General features: G+C 28.9%; 1 protein-coding gene across 3 annotated transcripts; it reads right to left on the reverse strand.

Annotated features, from left to right (window-relative positions):
- Nucleotides 1-1,930: 1,930 nt before the first annotated feature.
- LOC132926331 (cAMP-dependent protein kinase type II regulatory subunit) lies at nt 1,931-14,835 on the reverse strand. 3 transcript variants are annotated; one of them, XM_060990682.1, is made up of 9 exons: nt 14,220-14,835; nt 13,613-13,844; nt 12,235-12,326; nt 12,093-12,176; nt 10,585-10,691; nt 10,240-10,498; nt 10,010-10,168; nt 9,660-9,762; nt 1,931-4,009 (listed from the first exon to the last, which is right to left on the reverse strand). In XM_060990682.1, the coding sequence occupies exons 2-9, from the start codon at nt 13,830-13,832 to the stop codon at nt 3,879-3,881; spliced, it is 1,155 nt and encodes a 384-aa protein (XP_060846665.1). In that variant the 5' UTR covers nt 13,833-13,844; nt 14,220-14,835; the 3' UTR covers nt 1,931-3,878. The 3 variants fall into 3 exon arrangements, with proteins under 3 accessions (XP_060846665.1, XP_060846673.1, XP_060846680.1); XM_060990690.1 differs by lacking the exon at nt 14,220-14,835 and adding an exon at nt 14,130-14,154; XM_060990697.1 differs by lacking the exon at nt 14,220-14,835 and adding an exon at nt 14,022-14,143.
- Between the last annotated feature and the right edge of the window lie 205 nt (nt 14,836-15,040).

The raw sequence follows: 15,040 nt of genomic DNA on the forward strand, positions 1-15,040 counted from the left end.
CGCAAAAACATCACCGGGAATATTGTTGTTATTGCGGATTTGAAGGCGTCGTCGGCGAGCAACCGGCCGTTTTCGGACTACAATAAACGACGATGGGTCGAGGTGTATACAAGTGTTACGGCTTAAACCTACGCAATATTATAATAACTAATAAGGTAGGTAGATACTTACGCGACGAGCAGTGTAGGTATAGGTACTTATGTAAGTGTATATTGAGTAGCGTAGGTACCTATTCAAGAGAAGTGGTGTCCTAGGGTTTTTTTTTCAGGACGTTGATTAGTTGAAGTTTATACAACGACGTCGCAATGTATATAATGTTAACAATTAATATTATCCTGACGCCTCTACTGTTTTCAAAGGAAATTTTTTTTTTTAATAAACGGTATTTTAAGAATGACTATTTTATCGCTTTTTACGCCGCCAGACAGTTATAAAAAGCAATCACGATTAATGTGCCGTAAATATTTTTACTTCTTAGCTTTTTATTTGCCCAATCGTCTACATTGTTTTTATTCGTCACCAACTCAAAAGTGTATAATAAACACTAAACAAATGCCTTTTGATGGAAAATGTATCAAGGTAATTTTTATTTTTTCCGTCATTTTATCACTGAATTTCAAACCCTATATATATTGTATGTAAGTTATTCATGTTTAATAATATCATTATGGATGGCCACTAAACTAAAATTAAGTACAAAGTAATATAATATCATAAGTTCTAAAATAGTAAAAATAAATAAAATTGAAATGCATCCACTAGAACTGCAGTTTTGCAGTTTTATCAAGACTACGTATAAGCGCTCTACTATTTTTTTTTTTTTTTTTTTTTTGGTCACCTTCATACAAATATTGTATAGATAATTTTAGTGGCCGAATTAACCAAAATTATAATAATAATATAATGCATACTATTCGTCAATCATTATTCAATCACTATAGTCTACTATATACTCCATTTATCTAAAAAGTTAATTTTAGAATATTTTTTTAACATTCGATAATTGTACGCTCAAATGCATAGAATAATATGTCTTCAAATTATCAAATATAAAATATTACTTTAAGTTCTAAATACTTAAAAAAAAAGATTTTTTTTGCAAAATCTTGAACCACAAGCATGGAAAATTAGTGCGGAGCAGCTCATAAATGGAAACTCTGTATGCATTCGCTACATAATAATATAGCGGCGATTACCTGTTGTCGTGAACCTACCTACATCCTTGGAGGGTACAAGACGTGGCAAAGAGGTAGAGTGTAACCGTATGGGGAAATGTGTACGTAATGGATTAAAAATTAATAATTGAATACGAAGGACGCTCTATATGTTTATACGCGTCTTTATACGTTTACAGTGTAAACTTCGGCAAGCATAAACAACATAACATTATTCCAATGGGGTAATTTTTTTTTCATTCCATAGGGGTGTGTACCTAACTTAACCTAACGAATACACACACACACACACAATTAATAATTGTTATCGACAACGACGAAGGACACACGGACATCCCCTCTCCACTCCGGTGCGTTGGGGTAAACAGTAGCCCTGATAGGTATATAATATGAACTAGGGCAAGTAAATATATACATATTATATTGCTTAATACTTAATATATATACTAGAAGTGTAGAATTTATCAATATAGGTTAACGTCGGACTGAAACACGTTCACTATTCTTCCCTATTAATAAATCTACAATATTCTGCGTAGGTATATAATTATTATTATGATTATCCGAAGGGAGACGAATAATATATTGACAAAATATATACATTGTACATTATTGTAATATTGTATATTATAATAATACATACTATAGGTATACATTATCATCACGCAGTACGCATAATAATATTATGTTGTATTTGAGAAGGATTACTTAGGAGGATTTCGTACAATTACGGGGAAACATGAAACGACCAACAGTTGTGCAGTTTTCAATATTATATTTAATTATTACTTAAAAAATGGTAAATACAATTTTATTATTATTAAATATTATTTATCGTACTGGAATAGCCTATAATAAACTTTGCGTTTTAATAATATTCACTAAAACAAAATAAAAATAAAAATAAACACATGGTAATAATACTCTAGGAAGGATAAAAAGGCTCACATAATAACATAATAATTAATCGCAACCACCAAACAAAAAAAAAATAAACAATATATATATATATATATAAATAAACAAAACTTTATGATTAAATCATTGACTACAATATTATTTCACTAATACGATAGAAAAAAAACAATTACTACGATACAATATTTTACGTGCCTAATACGATGGGTGTGTTAAATAACAACTAGAGTAAGACAAAATAAAAACAAACAAAAAACACAAAACAAAAACAAAATTATTGGGTTACCTATAAATAATAATGTATAGATAAATGTAAAACCTATACATTTATTGCACCCGGATATTATATATTATATAAAACATTATTATTATATTATAATTATTAATCATAATAATTGTGACTCTAACATTATGAATTAAACATCTAAATTAAGTCTTCATAGGTATATATATATATTATTATTATATGGCTATTTTTGTTAAATTTTTATCACCTACCGCCTAAATAAAATAATATTATTGGGGTTAGTTGATTATGGCCTAGAGGTGTTTTGGTACACGGTTATAATTTTTAAAACGGCATTTTATCTCTAACAGGGTTATTACAGGGCAGTCATATCTTGGAATCATTCCGTCACCGAATGTTTTATAATATTAAAAAGAAAAAAGCGAGGCATACATGTTTATAATTAAATTACACAAAATCCGTTTAAGGTGGTGGAGTAGCACAAAGATTAATGTCGTGGCGTTACATATAGGTACGTATTTCTCATACAATGTGAAATTACGTTCGGGAGCGTGTTTCACGAGTTTTTGTGGTTCGTTACTAGCAAGAGATAAATAAAAACAAATTGAAAAATTTTGAACATCGCGACAAACATTTGGGGTTAAAAAAAAAGGTAACTTTAATGTCAGTGGAAAATTACATTTAAACATGTAGTCTGTCTGAGAGCTGTGGCTCGCCCCAAATCCCAAAGTTATTTTAACTACTCAGCGCACGATCAATCGGATACGGCATACAATTTTTATTGTGTAATATAAAAGAGAAACGATTCGGCAACGTATGTGTTGTTCTTATATTGAATGACCTAACAATTAAATGAAGTTCACCTTAAATAAAGTTTATTGGTCGAGATGAGATAGAATCTGCTTAAATTCTAATAATCAAATACTCTCGTACTGCATTGTAATTATTATTATATTATATAAAGAATAGAAAACTTTACCCCAGATAGACATTTGAACAAAGTAAATTGAAAAACCAAATTGTGTTCATCATTCCTCGTGATTATAATAACACCGCGAAGTAACAATAGTATTTATCATAGTATTATATCGTTTTGAAACCTAAAATGTACGACTAAAAATACAGCTCTTGTAGATATATTAGTATTAATCATCTTTGTATTATATAATATACATGTCATCACGCAACTAACATTCATATCAAAGCGCACAATAAAATTGAAGTAATACAGTCGTTTATATCTTAGGTTATGATGTAGTTGTTCAAAAAGATTATCATATCAATATAATTATTATATATTATATTATATACACGTTATGTATACAAAAAGGGATGTCAATTTGTTTGATTGTAATTGTTTGTATTATGAAACTGTATCTAAAGTTTAAATTATATTCATATATAATATTTTCTAATGGTAAATTAAGAAAAATAATAAATAATGATTTACCAAACATCGTTAGGATAAGAAAAAATACAACTACAAATGGTCAATGGATGTACAACACAATCGTAGCGACCGGTCAAACGTTAACCATTCATCGGACATCAGTCATATTTTGCTTGGAGCCAAAGATTTTCACCAGTTGATTTTCGTAGTCCTCAATATTCCTTTGCATTATGTTCATACATGGACCCAGCAAACGTTCAAATGCATCAACGTCCAAAACTGAACAAAAATAAAAAAATAAATACGTAAAATACAATGCTCAACAATAATATTTATTTTATATTATAAAACATGGCATTTGTCCAAAAAATTGCGCTCTTATCGGGCTTTCCATGAATATTGTTGGCACAATTGTTTCACCCCGATTATTTTCAGACCTTATAACACGTTAAAACCTAATTTTCTAGATATAACAACAACTTTACATACAAAAATGAAACTTCCAAGAGTAAGTTATTTTATCATAATGAATTCAAACAAGAAATTAATTAGGTAAACAATCTTGTTATAGTTTCTAGTGTAAAAAATACAATAAATGTGAACATAAATTATAAGGATAAAAAAAATACACATATTTTAAATGTTATATATTCAAGAAATCCTTATCATCAATTCCATATTTTGTCAGTTGTCAGAACTGATCAATATACCCGAGAGCATTACTGCTGCAGTATAGTTGGATCACGTTTTAATAAATTCTAAAGAACATTTAATAAACAACACCTTTTGAATTCGAACGTCAGCTATATTATATTATTATTGTTTTACTATGTTAGTCATAAATTATCAGCAAGAGAATACAGGTATGATAAACTTACAGAGGGGACTATTTTACGAACTCGCATACCCATGTTCGAAATCTATTCGGCGATCATGAAAGAATATTATATATTTAATATTTAATAGATATAATTTTAATAGTATGTATATTAGACAATAACTACTTCGATTTTTACCCTAAACAGTATTGGAAAGAAGAGAAACAAACAGCATTTTTTCAAGTTATTTTAAAATATTTTAGTATATTAAATTAAACTTAACAATTGTGTTGACATTTATAAAATCCGTTTAATAAAATTAAAAATATGAAAAGAGTATGGCTCAGCTATTATTTCTTAAATTGTATAAAAAAATAAGAGGTATAATATTTAGTATAATATTTTTTCAGAATTTAAATCAGAATAGTTGTAAGTTTGTAACGTACTTTTGGAAATAAAACGTTAAGTTATTGATGAAAGATTGATGCAACTAATAGAAAGAAAAACATAATTATCTCCAAGTTCATTTAATTTTTATAAGAAACTGAAATTAATAGGCATTTTATGGTGGCTGATGGTGTTTGACAACAAATATAATACAGCCCTTTATGGCTTTATTTATTATTTAAACAATAATATAGCAAAACAAGAACTCAATCAACTGAAAACAATAATAAAGTCACCCGAATTTAGTTAAATTCCAAGTTATATTCTGTAAACGTGTTTATTATTTACGAGATTTTCTTAGGACATTGTTAAGTATAAAAATCAATTAAAACACATTATTAAAATCCGGTTCCTCCAACATACACCACTACTTCAACCACTAACAGTGGGAAAAAAAACATTGATTAACAACTCAAGAGGTTTGCCTTGTCACGATGTTTTAATTTATATTGTGTTCGGTCAGGGAAAATATATTATACTTTTATTTTGTATTCTCGTAAAAGGGTTTATTTAAACAATCTGTTTATTACAGAAAACAACCCTCTCGTTTAATAATGTCCCAGTTTCTTAACTTTCACTCGAACAGTAACACAACAAAAATATCATTTTATGACCCCCTCTGGCACAGCTCGGCTACTGTTTAATGTATGAATGGGTAGGATTCAAGAGTCCTGTTGACGAGATTATTATAACATTCCTGCAGCATTCGACGCAGTTAAAGAAATTTAGGTTGTTCCAGACGGTTTAAAATGAAATTCTTTGGTGTAAATTCACGTAAGCAACATTTAAAAGGATGTAGGGTAGGAAATAGGAACAGATAATATCGGTCGGCACCATAAAGCAATACGGGATCGTACTACTTTAATATTGTTCATTTTAAATTCTCAAATCCAGATGCATATTCATATACCTAATAAAATAAAACATCTATATTAGTTTAGTGACTGATTTTCTTAGTTGAATAAACCGTTAAAAATGAACCGCTGAACTCTAATTATTCAATATACATATTGCATGATATCGATAAATGCTGATAGCACTTCTTCGAATATGCATTATAACTTTATATGATCCAAGTTGATTAGAAGGCTAAGAAATGTGTTATCGTATGAAATCAAAAGTGCATTTTATCGCAATTTAAAAATGATTATCAAAATAATTTAAATGTAATATAACCTAACTATATTATGGCCAAATAAATATTAAATCAAAGATGCTCATGGTATAAATATGCGAAAAAGTTCCGTTTTGAGAACACGTCATATTTCCAGTATTAAAAAAAAAAAAGTAAAACTGTGAAGAAAAGGAACAAAACAATCTTCAATGCATTTTAATTACTATCAATACAATGAGTAGGTATGAAAATTACTTTGTAAGAGGAAATTAAACGTCTATAGTTTGTTTAATTGTTAGAAATCATTTCTAGCAGAAAAGAACCACTTAGTCTTAGGTTATAGACGGTATAAAAAATAAATTACCATTAAAAAAAGAAAATTTTATGCAATATCACTTTCCTTTTTTATAAAACTGAAATCAAAGAAATATAAACGAGTACCGAGTGTAAAGCACTAGGTACAGCGATCGTTGATGCGCATAAAAATAAGTTAATTCGAAAATTAGGATAGTTGGAACATATAATTTATGTATTAGGCTTGCGTTGGGGGTATTAATATAACAATTAATGAAATTGAATCAACTCTAATAATTATAAACGACCCCCTATAAACGTGATTTTTAGACAGTATTTTAATTTTATGGTGAATTGTGATAATAATTGATTTCTTAACAATAATTGTTGGTGCTTTTGCCTTTATCTATTCCAGCCATTCGATTATATTCCAAGCGAATCAGTTTGATGTTACTTTGAGTTAGTATTTAAATTTAAGTATATTTATGATTTTAAATTTTAATCTATTTTATAAATTGCCACAATTTTATAATTTGATATACAAATTTGAGAAAACTTTCCAAATTACAATTTGAAATTAAGAAAGTGGTACAGGCATTTTCAAGGGGCTTAATATAATCAACTTCCTAAGCGTGAGGATAAATGTACTCGTAAATGATTATTTGTGTGTAAAAAAGATATAAAATGTGTCACGCCGTCACAAATGTTCAACAAATATTATTTATTTATTTATTTTTTTTTTGTCTTAATGACTTAATGTATTATAGGGATTCAAAAGTAACACATTTTCAGCACTTTTCTTAATAATTGTGAAAAACACGAACTTTAAGACATTAGGCGTTTTTAGAGTATAAATAGTATAGTATTATTATCAGTTTAAAATTCTCTACATTTAAAATTGTTGCTGAGTTGAAATTCAAATAGTTTTTCAAAATTTGTATCTGATTACAAGGATAAACTGTCAATTTGTATAAAATGTGTGTATACTATATTTTTGTAGAAGATACAGTCAGAATCTTACTCATACCTATTATACTATATAATATTATACAGTATACATCCATCAATACCATATAGTATAGTTAAGCCATAAAAACTATAATAGTAGACAACATTAGGAATTCAAAACTAATAATTTTTAAATGTGTATATTAAATTTAAGTAAAGTTAAGAACTATAGTCTACAAGAATAAATATTGAATTTATATTTTAAAAATGGATACTTAATCATATATATTATTAAGGGAGTTAGAAAAAATTGTTTTTTTAATATTCTGTTTAGAATTTAGACCAATACATACACTGAAGTATAAGAAAAATACTTGCATCAACTTGATTTTAATATTTATGCCTTTTTCCTATGTTTAATCAGAAATTAATTTAAATTTTTCATTTTTGTGGCCATTTAAAATACAAATCAAATGTGTTTTGAAAAAATAAATAATCATAATATTCATTATAGAATATTTACTAAAAGTATAACTTGAAATTTTTTTTAGAGCAAACCAAGAAAACAGTCCAACCTACTTAATATGTTTTCAAAATTAATGTCAGACAATCAAACAAGTGGAATTTCTTTAACTCTTTTTGTAATGTTTATAATTGTGAGCGAACAAGAATATTTTTTTTTCTTGTTAAGTGACATATGCACATGCAGTAGACGGTAGTAGCAAAATGCTGAAAACATACATTAATGTTCGTTTTATACTCACACAACAACAGTATAAGACTACAAACCTAAAAACATATTGAATAAATCCTACTTCTAAATAGAGACATACCTTGAGAGTATGTAGAGCAGTGGCAAGAGGTCAATGTGTATGTGAATAAAAAAAAAGTTGAGAAACTCTGATCAAGATGATAGTAATTTAAAACCAAGTATCTAATTTATAAGCTGATAATCGTTGGGTGGATAAACTATATTTAAACAGTACCCACCCAGCATAATTTATTTAGAAATCTGATCTGCACTTTATCAACTCATTGTCTATCACCTTAAGTATATGGTGACCACACAATAGTGCCATACTCTGATACCGCATGTACACAATATAGCACAGAGAGATATTTAAGAGAGTTAAATATTAAGGAGTGTTATCTAATAAAACCAAGTACACTCATAGCTTTAACGATGTAATCAATATGAAGTAGAAATTTTCACGATAGAACATAAATAAACTCCAAATCATTAATTTGATTAACATGGTCAAGATGCAAACCACTGAGACAATAATCAAACATTATCATTTCTTGAGTCGATAGAATGACATAACTTTACATTTCTCAATTAATTAATTAAAGCTATTTATACCATGGCCTACTTGTAACTTTCTACAACATATTAGTATTTGATTTATTAGTTAATAGTAAAATACATTTAAACCACCAATGGAAGGTTTTAAATAAAAATCGGTTAAATCTTCTGAATTAATCATAAACTTTATAAATATGACATAACATAAACTGCCTTTAACTATAGATACTGAAGTTGCCTTTACTCAAAACTCTCACACAATTTATCATTGAATTAAAATTTAATACATCCATTGTGGTTTGTGACATATTCAATTACGAGATAAATTCTAAACCCGTTATACAACAAAAGAAAGTTTTTAATTATAATATATTCCTTAGTAATATTTATGTTTGTTGCTAAAAATGAATAGATTAAATTATTTTTATTTTTGTATATTTTGGAAACAACTAGTGATATACTAATATCAATCTGTATTATATTATTTAATAGATTAATGCCTTATGTCCGATAACAATAAAAAAACTTATGCTATCCTACTATAAATCATAATATAAAAGAATTTATTTTTTCTAAATAAGTTATTAAAAAAAAAAAAAAAAAAAAAATGTCAATTTAATAGTTTACGATTAACCACCAGATCCTATAATACCAATATGTTGCTTATTGCCTACTGTTGATTCAATAATTCAAAATTAATCTAATAAAATACACATAATACATACTTCTCAATTGACCTAAATCAGATTTAGATATACTTAACCTATATCACATTTAATTCACCACAACACATTGAACACATTATTTCCTAATAACAAATACCATGTTTAAAAAAAAAAAAAATAGATAGAAACTAAACAATATTTACAACTATTTTAGACATTTTACCCAATGTATGTCATATTTTATGAGCAATTTCCAACATATTATAGGCAATATATAAAAAATATTTATCAAGCTTCCATGATATTTGTATCTATTAAAATATAATAAAATACATACATGCTAGTTTGACTTTGCCTTCAGCAAACACTGACGCAGCACGACCTTTATGAGTGACAAGAGCCAATTCACCAAAATAACCACCTTTTTCTATTTGATTAACCTATTGAAAATGAATAAATAAAATAAATTAAGTACAAAAACATAATTCATATCTATTTTAAAATAAGGATGTGCCAAAAATTCAGTTTTCATAAGTTCAACATTTTTCTTAAACTTCAATATTCTCAAAATATTTAAACTGATTGGATTCAAACTTAAATTTGTATCCAATTTCAAACTGTTTGAATTTCTTAAAGTTTGAAGTGTTAAAGGGTTTGAAAAGAACCCACCAATAATTTTAAACAAACCTTAATTTGTTCACCAGTTTCACTGGTTACTAATACATTAACAATGCCTTCCTCTACAAAATACATGCCATCACCCGGATCACCTTGATTTATAATGCAATCTTTGTCTTGGTAGTATTTAGGGACTAGAGCGTCAGCCAAATTCATGCGCTCATATGACTGAAAATGTAAAACAAAAATTATAGTTTAAATTAATACTTATAATATACAATTTCATGATTGTTAATTACTTGTAATGTTTTTAACATAGGAACCACTTCAATGAGCTCTTCATACATTTTACGTTTTTTAAATGCACTCTTCAATACAATACGTCTAAATATCTGACGATCCATAGCCCACAGAAGGCCATCTGACTTTGCTTTAATAGTTGCTGCTCGAGGCATGTTATAAAGTAATGCAAGTTCTCCAAAACTACCTTTATGTTCATATGTATGCACCAAACGGTCATTTCCATCTGCATCCGTGACATAAGCTTCAAATGTACCTCTAAAAATGTTATTATTATAATAATTAATACTGTTCTTTATTTTTTTTTCTTCGTCAGGAAACTCAGTATGATATTTAAATATTACCTGTCGATAACATAAAAGTTATCACCATCATCACCCTGTTTAATAATATCATCTCCAGCATGCACCTCACGATCAAACATTGCATCAATCACATTGTTCATTTGTTCCTAAAATAAAATAAATAATATTAAAGAAAACAAAATTACAATATGTACAATTAATATCTACTTAACAAAATTATAGAAAAAAAACAATATTTATAGTATTATTAATATTTATAGAAATCTTTTTAAATTAACATTTCAAAATACAATACAAAACTTAACTTGTTTCAACTATATGTACTTTTTAATTAAGTACAATAAAAATGACAGAATGTTATGTATAATAATTTTAAAGATTCAAAATTTGTTTTACTAATTTCGATAAACTTTTTTTATTATTATTATTATACATTATTGCAGCATTTTTAAATGTTCTTTTTATAAATAAAAGCTACATAAACCCTAAATGTAAATTATAAACAATTAATTTTTATGTAATAATTAGGTATTACAAAACAATATTGTGATTACAAAGTGTCATATGTTTTTTCACTACACTTAATATATTACTAAATTGATTTATTTGGATGTTAAAATAATGATTTTGAATACTATTGTAAAAATTAAGAACAAAATATGAGTGGTTTTTATTGAAATATTTTGAAAAATTAACATAAAGAAAGAAGTGTTTTTCAATGTGTTATCAACAAAACCATTAAAAATATATGATGTGTATGAAATAAAACCATAGCCGAACTTATGATACTATATAGAAACAAACTTAAATTTAAGTATTGTATTACTAAAGAATTAGTATTTTTCTAATTTTACAATTTGAAGAAAGTGAACAGATCAGTTATTGTCATGTGTTACAAAGAAACAATAAATAGAAACAAAACATAAAAGTATCTAAGGAATATTAAAATCTATACAACATAGAAAAAATGTAAATTTTATTCATTTATAATATTGTACTATACAATATATCATTTATAAGCACTGTCAGCATATTGCCAAAAAATTTCCCAAATATAGGTTAAATTTAATGATAAAAGAAAATGTTCATAGTGACATTAATGATAATTACACAATAATAATATTAAATATAGTATATCACTTCAGTTAACTTCTTTATCATGAAAAAGGTAAATACAAACCAAAACAATAAATTTAATTCAAATTGCCCAAATGGTCTATCGTTATAAATAATAATAAAAAAAATTATTCCACCAAAATTATTAAATTGTTTTAAGTATAAAAAATAAAAATTTATTTATTTACCTTTTATTAATTGCATTTTTTTTTAACACAAAACACCTTTTCATTAATTAACAATGTTGTAAGACATATTATTAGAAAAGTTTCAAATATTTTCAAAAATTATTATCACTTAAAAAATGTATATACAACCTAACTGTCAAATTCTTTTGACCAGTACTTCAAAAGTTTGTGCCTTTTTTGCTATTCAAAATTAAAAATATTCTTAAAATTATGGTGATTAAACTAATGAACTTTCAGACTTACAGGATCCAAGGCCCTGAATATGAATATATTTTTAACACTAGCTGCAAGTGCTTGACGTTGATCATCAGATTTAGGAAATACAACCTAAAAAAAATATTTATTTTAATAAACTAAATTAAATAAGCAAATTTTCATTTAATACATTTGGTCCCTCTTCTTCTTCATCTTCTTCTGGATTATATGTTTCTGCAAAAACTGATTTACGTCTAGAACTATAACGTGTTGGTGGAGCTTCTACATGAAAAAAAAAAAGATAAAATTAATTAAACAAAATTAAATGGTAGTCATATTTAATTAAATAAATATATATATATGAACATAATAAATAAAATTACTCATTAAATGATTACCTATGTTTAATGACCAAGGTCCTAAAAAAGAGTCATTAGGTTTGAATTTGAGTTTAAAAGACGACATTTTTAAACATTTAGTAGTTTCGACAAAATGATCTTCAACTTGAAATATATACTGATCATTTTGAGCATTAATTAAGTTATAACAACCTTTTTTGTTTAATCTAAATATCTTCATACAACTCATGGTGAAAACTTATAAATGAATGACACAAAGAGTAAAGAAAAAGTATGAAAAATGAATTTTAATACATGACGTGTATTGAGAGAATGGGTACTTTATGTATAAATGAAAATTATGTTATTTTAATGATGAATTTTATTACTTATTGTGTAATAATATCTACTGATACTGAAATGTTCAATACAAATCCATTCAGAAAATGTTTAGGTAAGTATAAATATTATATTAAATAAATAAACAAATACTATTGAAAATAATATTAAACACTGTGTATGTTAAATCAATTGACTCGTAATCAGATTTACATATTATATTCAAGGAAAAAATTGCCATTGTATCTACCACCAACTAATAAAGTAAAATTGTTTTAATAAAGAATGTATAATCCTTTATAACTTGTGCTATACATTTATTACAAGTTGTAAGACTATTGTAACATGGATTTTGTGTTCATAAGTATGCATTGTAGGTAGGTATTGTTATTTGATAGTAATAATATAAAATACATTATAGACCATATAAAACCAAATTCCACCAATGCAAGATTACATTTTTATCTGCAATAATAAAACTAGAGTACCTATAAACAAATATTAATGTGTGGGTATATTTTGGTATTATGTCAACCTGAATGCTAATGTTTGTATATAGTTCTTTTTGGTAAGCTAAAACGCATTAAGTCCTGAGCTCTGATCATTATATTTATTTGAGAAATAAAAATCATTCCCATCACGAGAAGGATTGTCAAAGAGGTTTTTCAAAACAAGAAGTGTTTTAATATGTGTTCAAATCGTATAAGGGTGATTAAAAAAAAATTATATTTAAATAATATGGCTAATTTTTTAAAAACTAGTATAGTACTAGTATGAGTTATATATGCAGAGCAGTTATACAGGCTAATCTGTTCACAAGGTAACGAGAAGATAAGGTTACTCTTATCAAATGAAATAAAAACTATAAAAGCAAAACGAGATACAACATACCTATGTCTGAAGCGTCGTCTTCGTCGCTAAAATCTCCAGCGGTCTGCTGCTTTATGCTGGAGGACGACTTGGTGTTCTTGAGTTTTTCGAAGAACTCTATGCCATAGTCGATGAGATTGTTGGGCTGCTCGAGCAAGTAACCGATCGTGAAGTCGAGCAGCAACTCTCTCAACTCATCGGGCACGTTCAGCCTAGCGGCGTTATCGCTGTTGGTACTCATCCTTATTCGTTCCTGCAAAAAAACAACGCAGTCAGATGGCGGTCACTGGTCGCCGGTCAGTCGGTCGGTCAGGACGGCGGTCGTCGTCGGTGGACAAGAAGTGCACCGACGGTCCCCGAAAAATCAACGACCGTTTTGCAGTTTTGCACGACAGTAGGAGGTAAGTCCCGAGTGAAAACAATAACGTACACACACGCGCGCGGATCGTGTGGCGAGCCGCGAGCATTCGTCGTGTCCTTGGCTGTGTATAATATTGTTATTGCAATAACGAAAACGATAATATTTTTTTAATACTACCTAAATAATAATAATTAGGTATGATAATCAGCAGCGTCGGTACACGCCGTCGCCGCGTCGGCCTTCGACACCCACCTACGACATACTCACCACGACACGATGTGACAACAATTAATGTCGTCGGTCGGTTCGACGGATCTCCTGGTCGGGTCGACCGTTCGGCGGCGTTGGCGGAGGCGGCGATGCGATCGCTGGGCCCGCAGCTACAATATTACGACACTAACGGCACACGGAAGATAACGCGCACACACACACACACACACACACACTCACGCACGCACACACACACACACGCACACGCACTACTAAATATACGCGCGCACACACGGGCAGGCGCGCGCACACACAATCACACTCACACACACACACACACACACACACGCGCGCGCTGTGCGGCGGTCGGGCGGCGCGAGCTATCAGTGACGGCCGAGATCCGCGCGATCGTGCGAAAACAGACGGCGGCGTTCGTCTTGATCGCGAACCATCGCGGCGCGCGCGCGACTCGTCGTCTGATGTGCGCCGCGGAACAGAACGTTATCCGTCACCGGCAGGCGACGACCGATAATATTATAATATGTTATGTCGTACAATGTAATAATATCGTTTTGTTATAATAATAAAAATTATAATATTATTATTATTATTATTGTTAGTGTGTTTTCGTACTATCGATATCCTTATTTTTTTTAATTCGATGGTGGCGGCGGACGGAGCGACAGACACCGTTCTCTATTATCAAGCGGACGTATGGTGAGAGAGCTCCGCGGCCGTCCGCAACGTTGCCGAGCAACTCACCGCCGGCAGTGGCCGACCGACGCGCCGCCCGACGGCCGAGACCCGTGCGCGTATTTACATTTTACACGCACCAACTCCCACGTCCCGATTGGGTGCCACATATATTATTATTATTA

The sequence above is a fragment of the Rhopalosiphum padi genome, chromosome 1 (assembly GCF_020882245.1).
Source record: "Rhopalosiphum padi isolate XX-2018 chromosome 1, ASM2088224v1, whole genome shotgun sequence".
Classification (NCBI taxonomy): Eukaryota; Metazoa; Arthropoda; class Insecta; order Hemiptera; family Aphididae; genus Rhopalosiphum; species Rhopalosiphum padi.

Coding starts and splice junctions, on each gene's coding strand:
- LOC132926331 (XM_060990682.1), bottom strand. CDS start 13,832: ATGAGTACCAACAGCGATAACGCCGCTAGGCTGAACGTGCCCGATGAG. Junction 10,499..10,584: donor AACTTTTATGTTATCGACAG/GTAATATTTAAA, acceptor TAACATTTTTAG/AGGTACATTTGAAGCTTATG. Junction 4,010..9,659: donor AGGCAAAGTCAAACTAGCAT/GTATGTATTTTA, acceptor ATTTTTGTTCAG/TTTTGGACGTTGATGCATTT.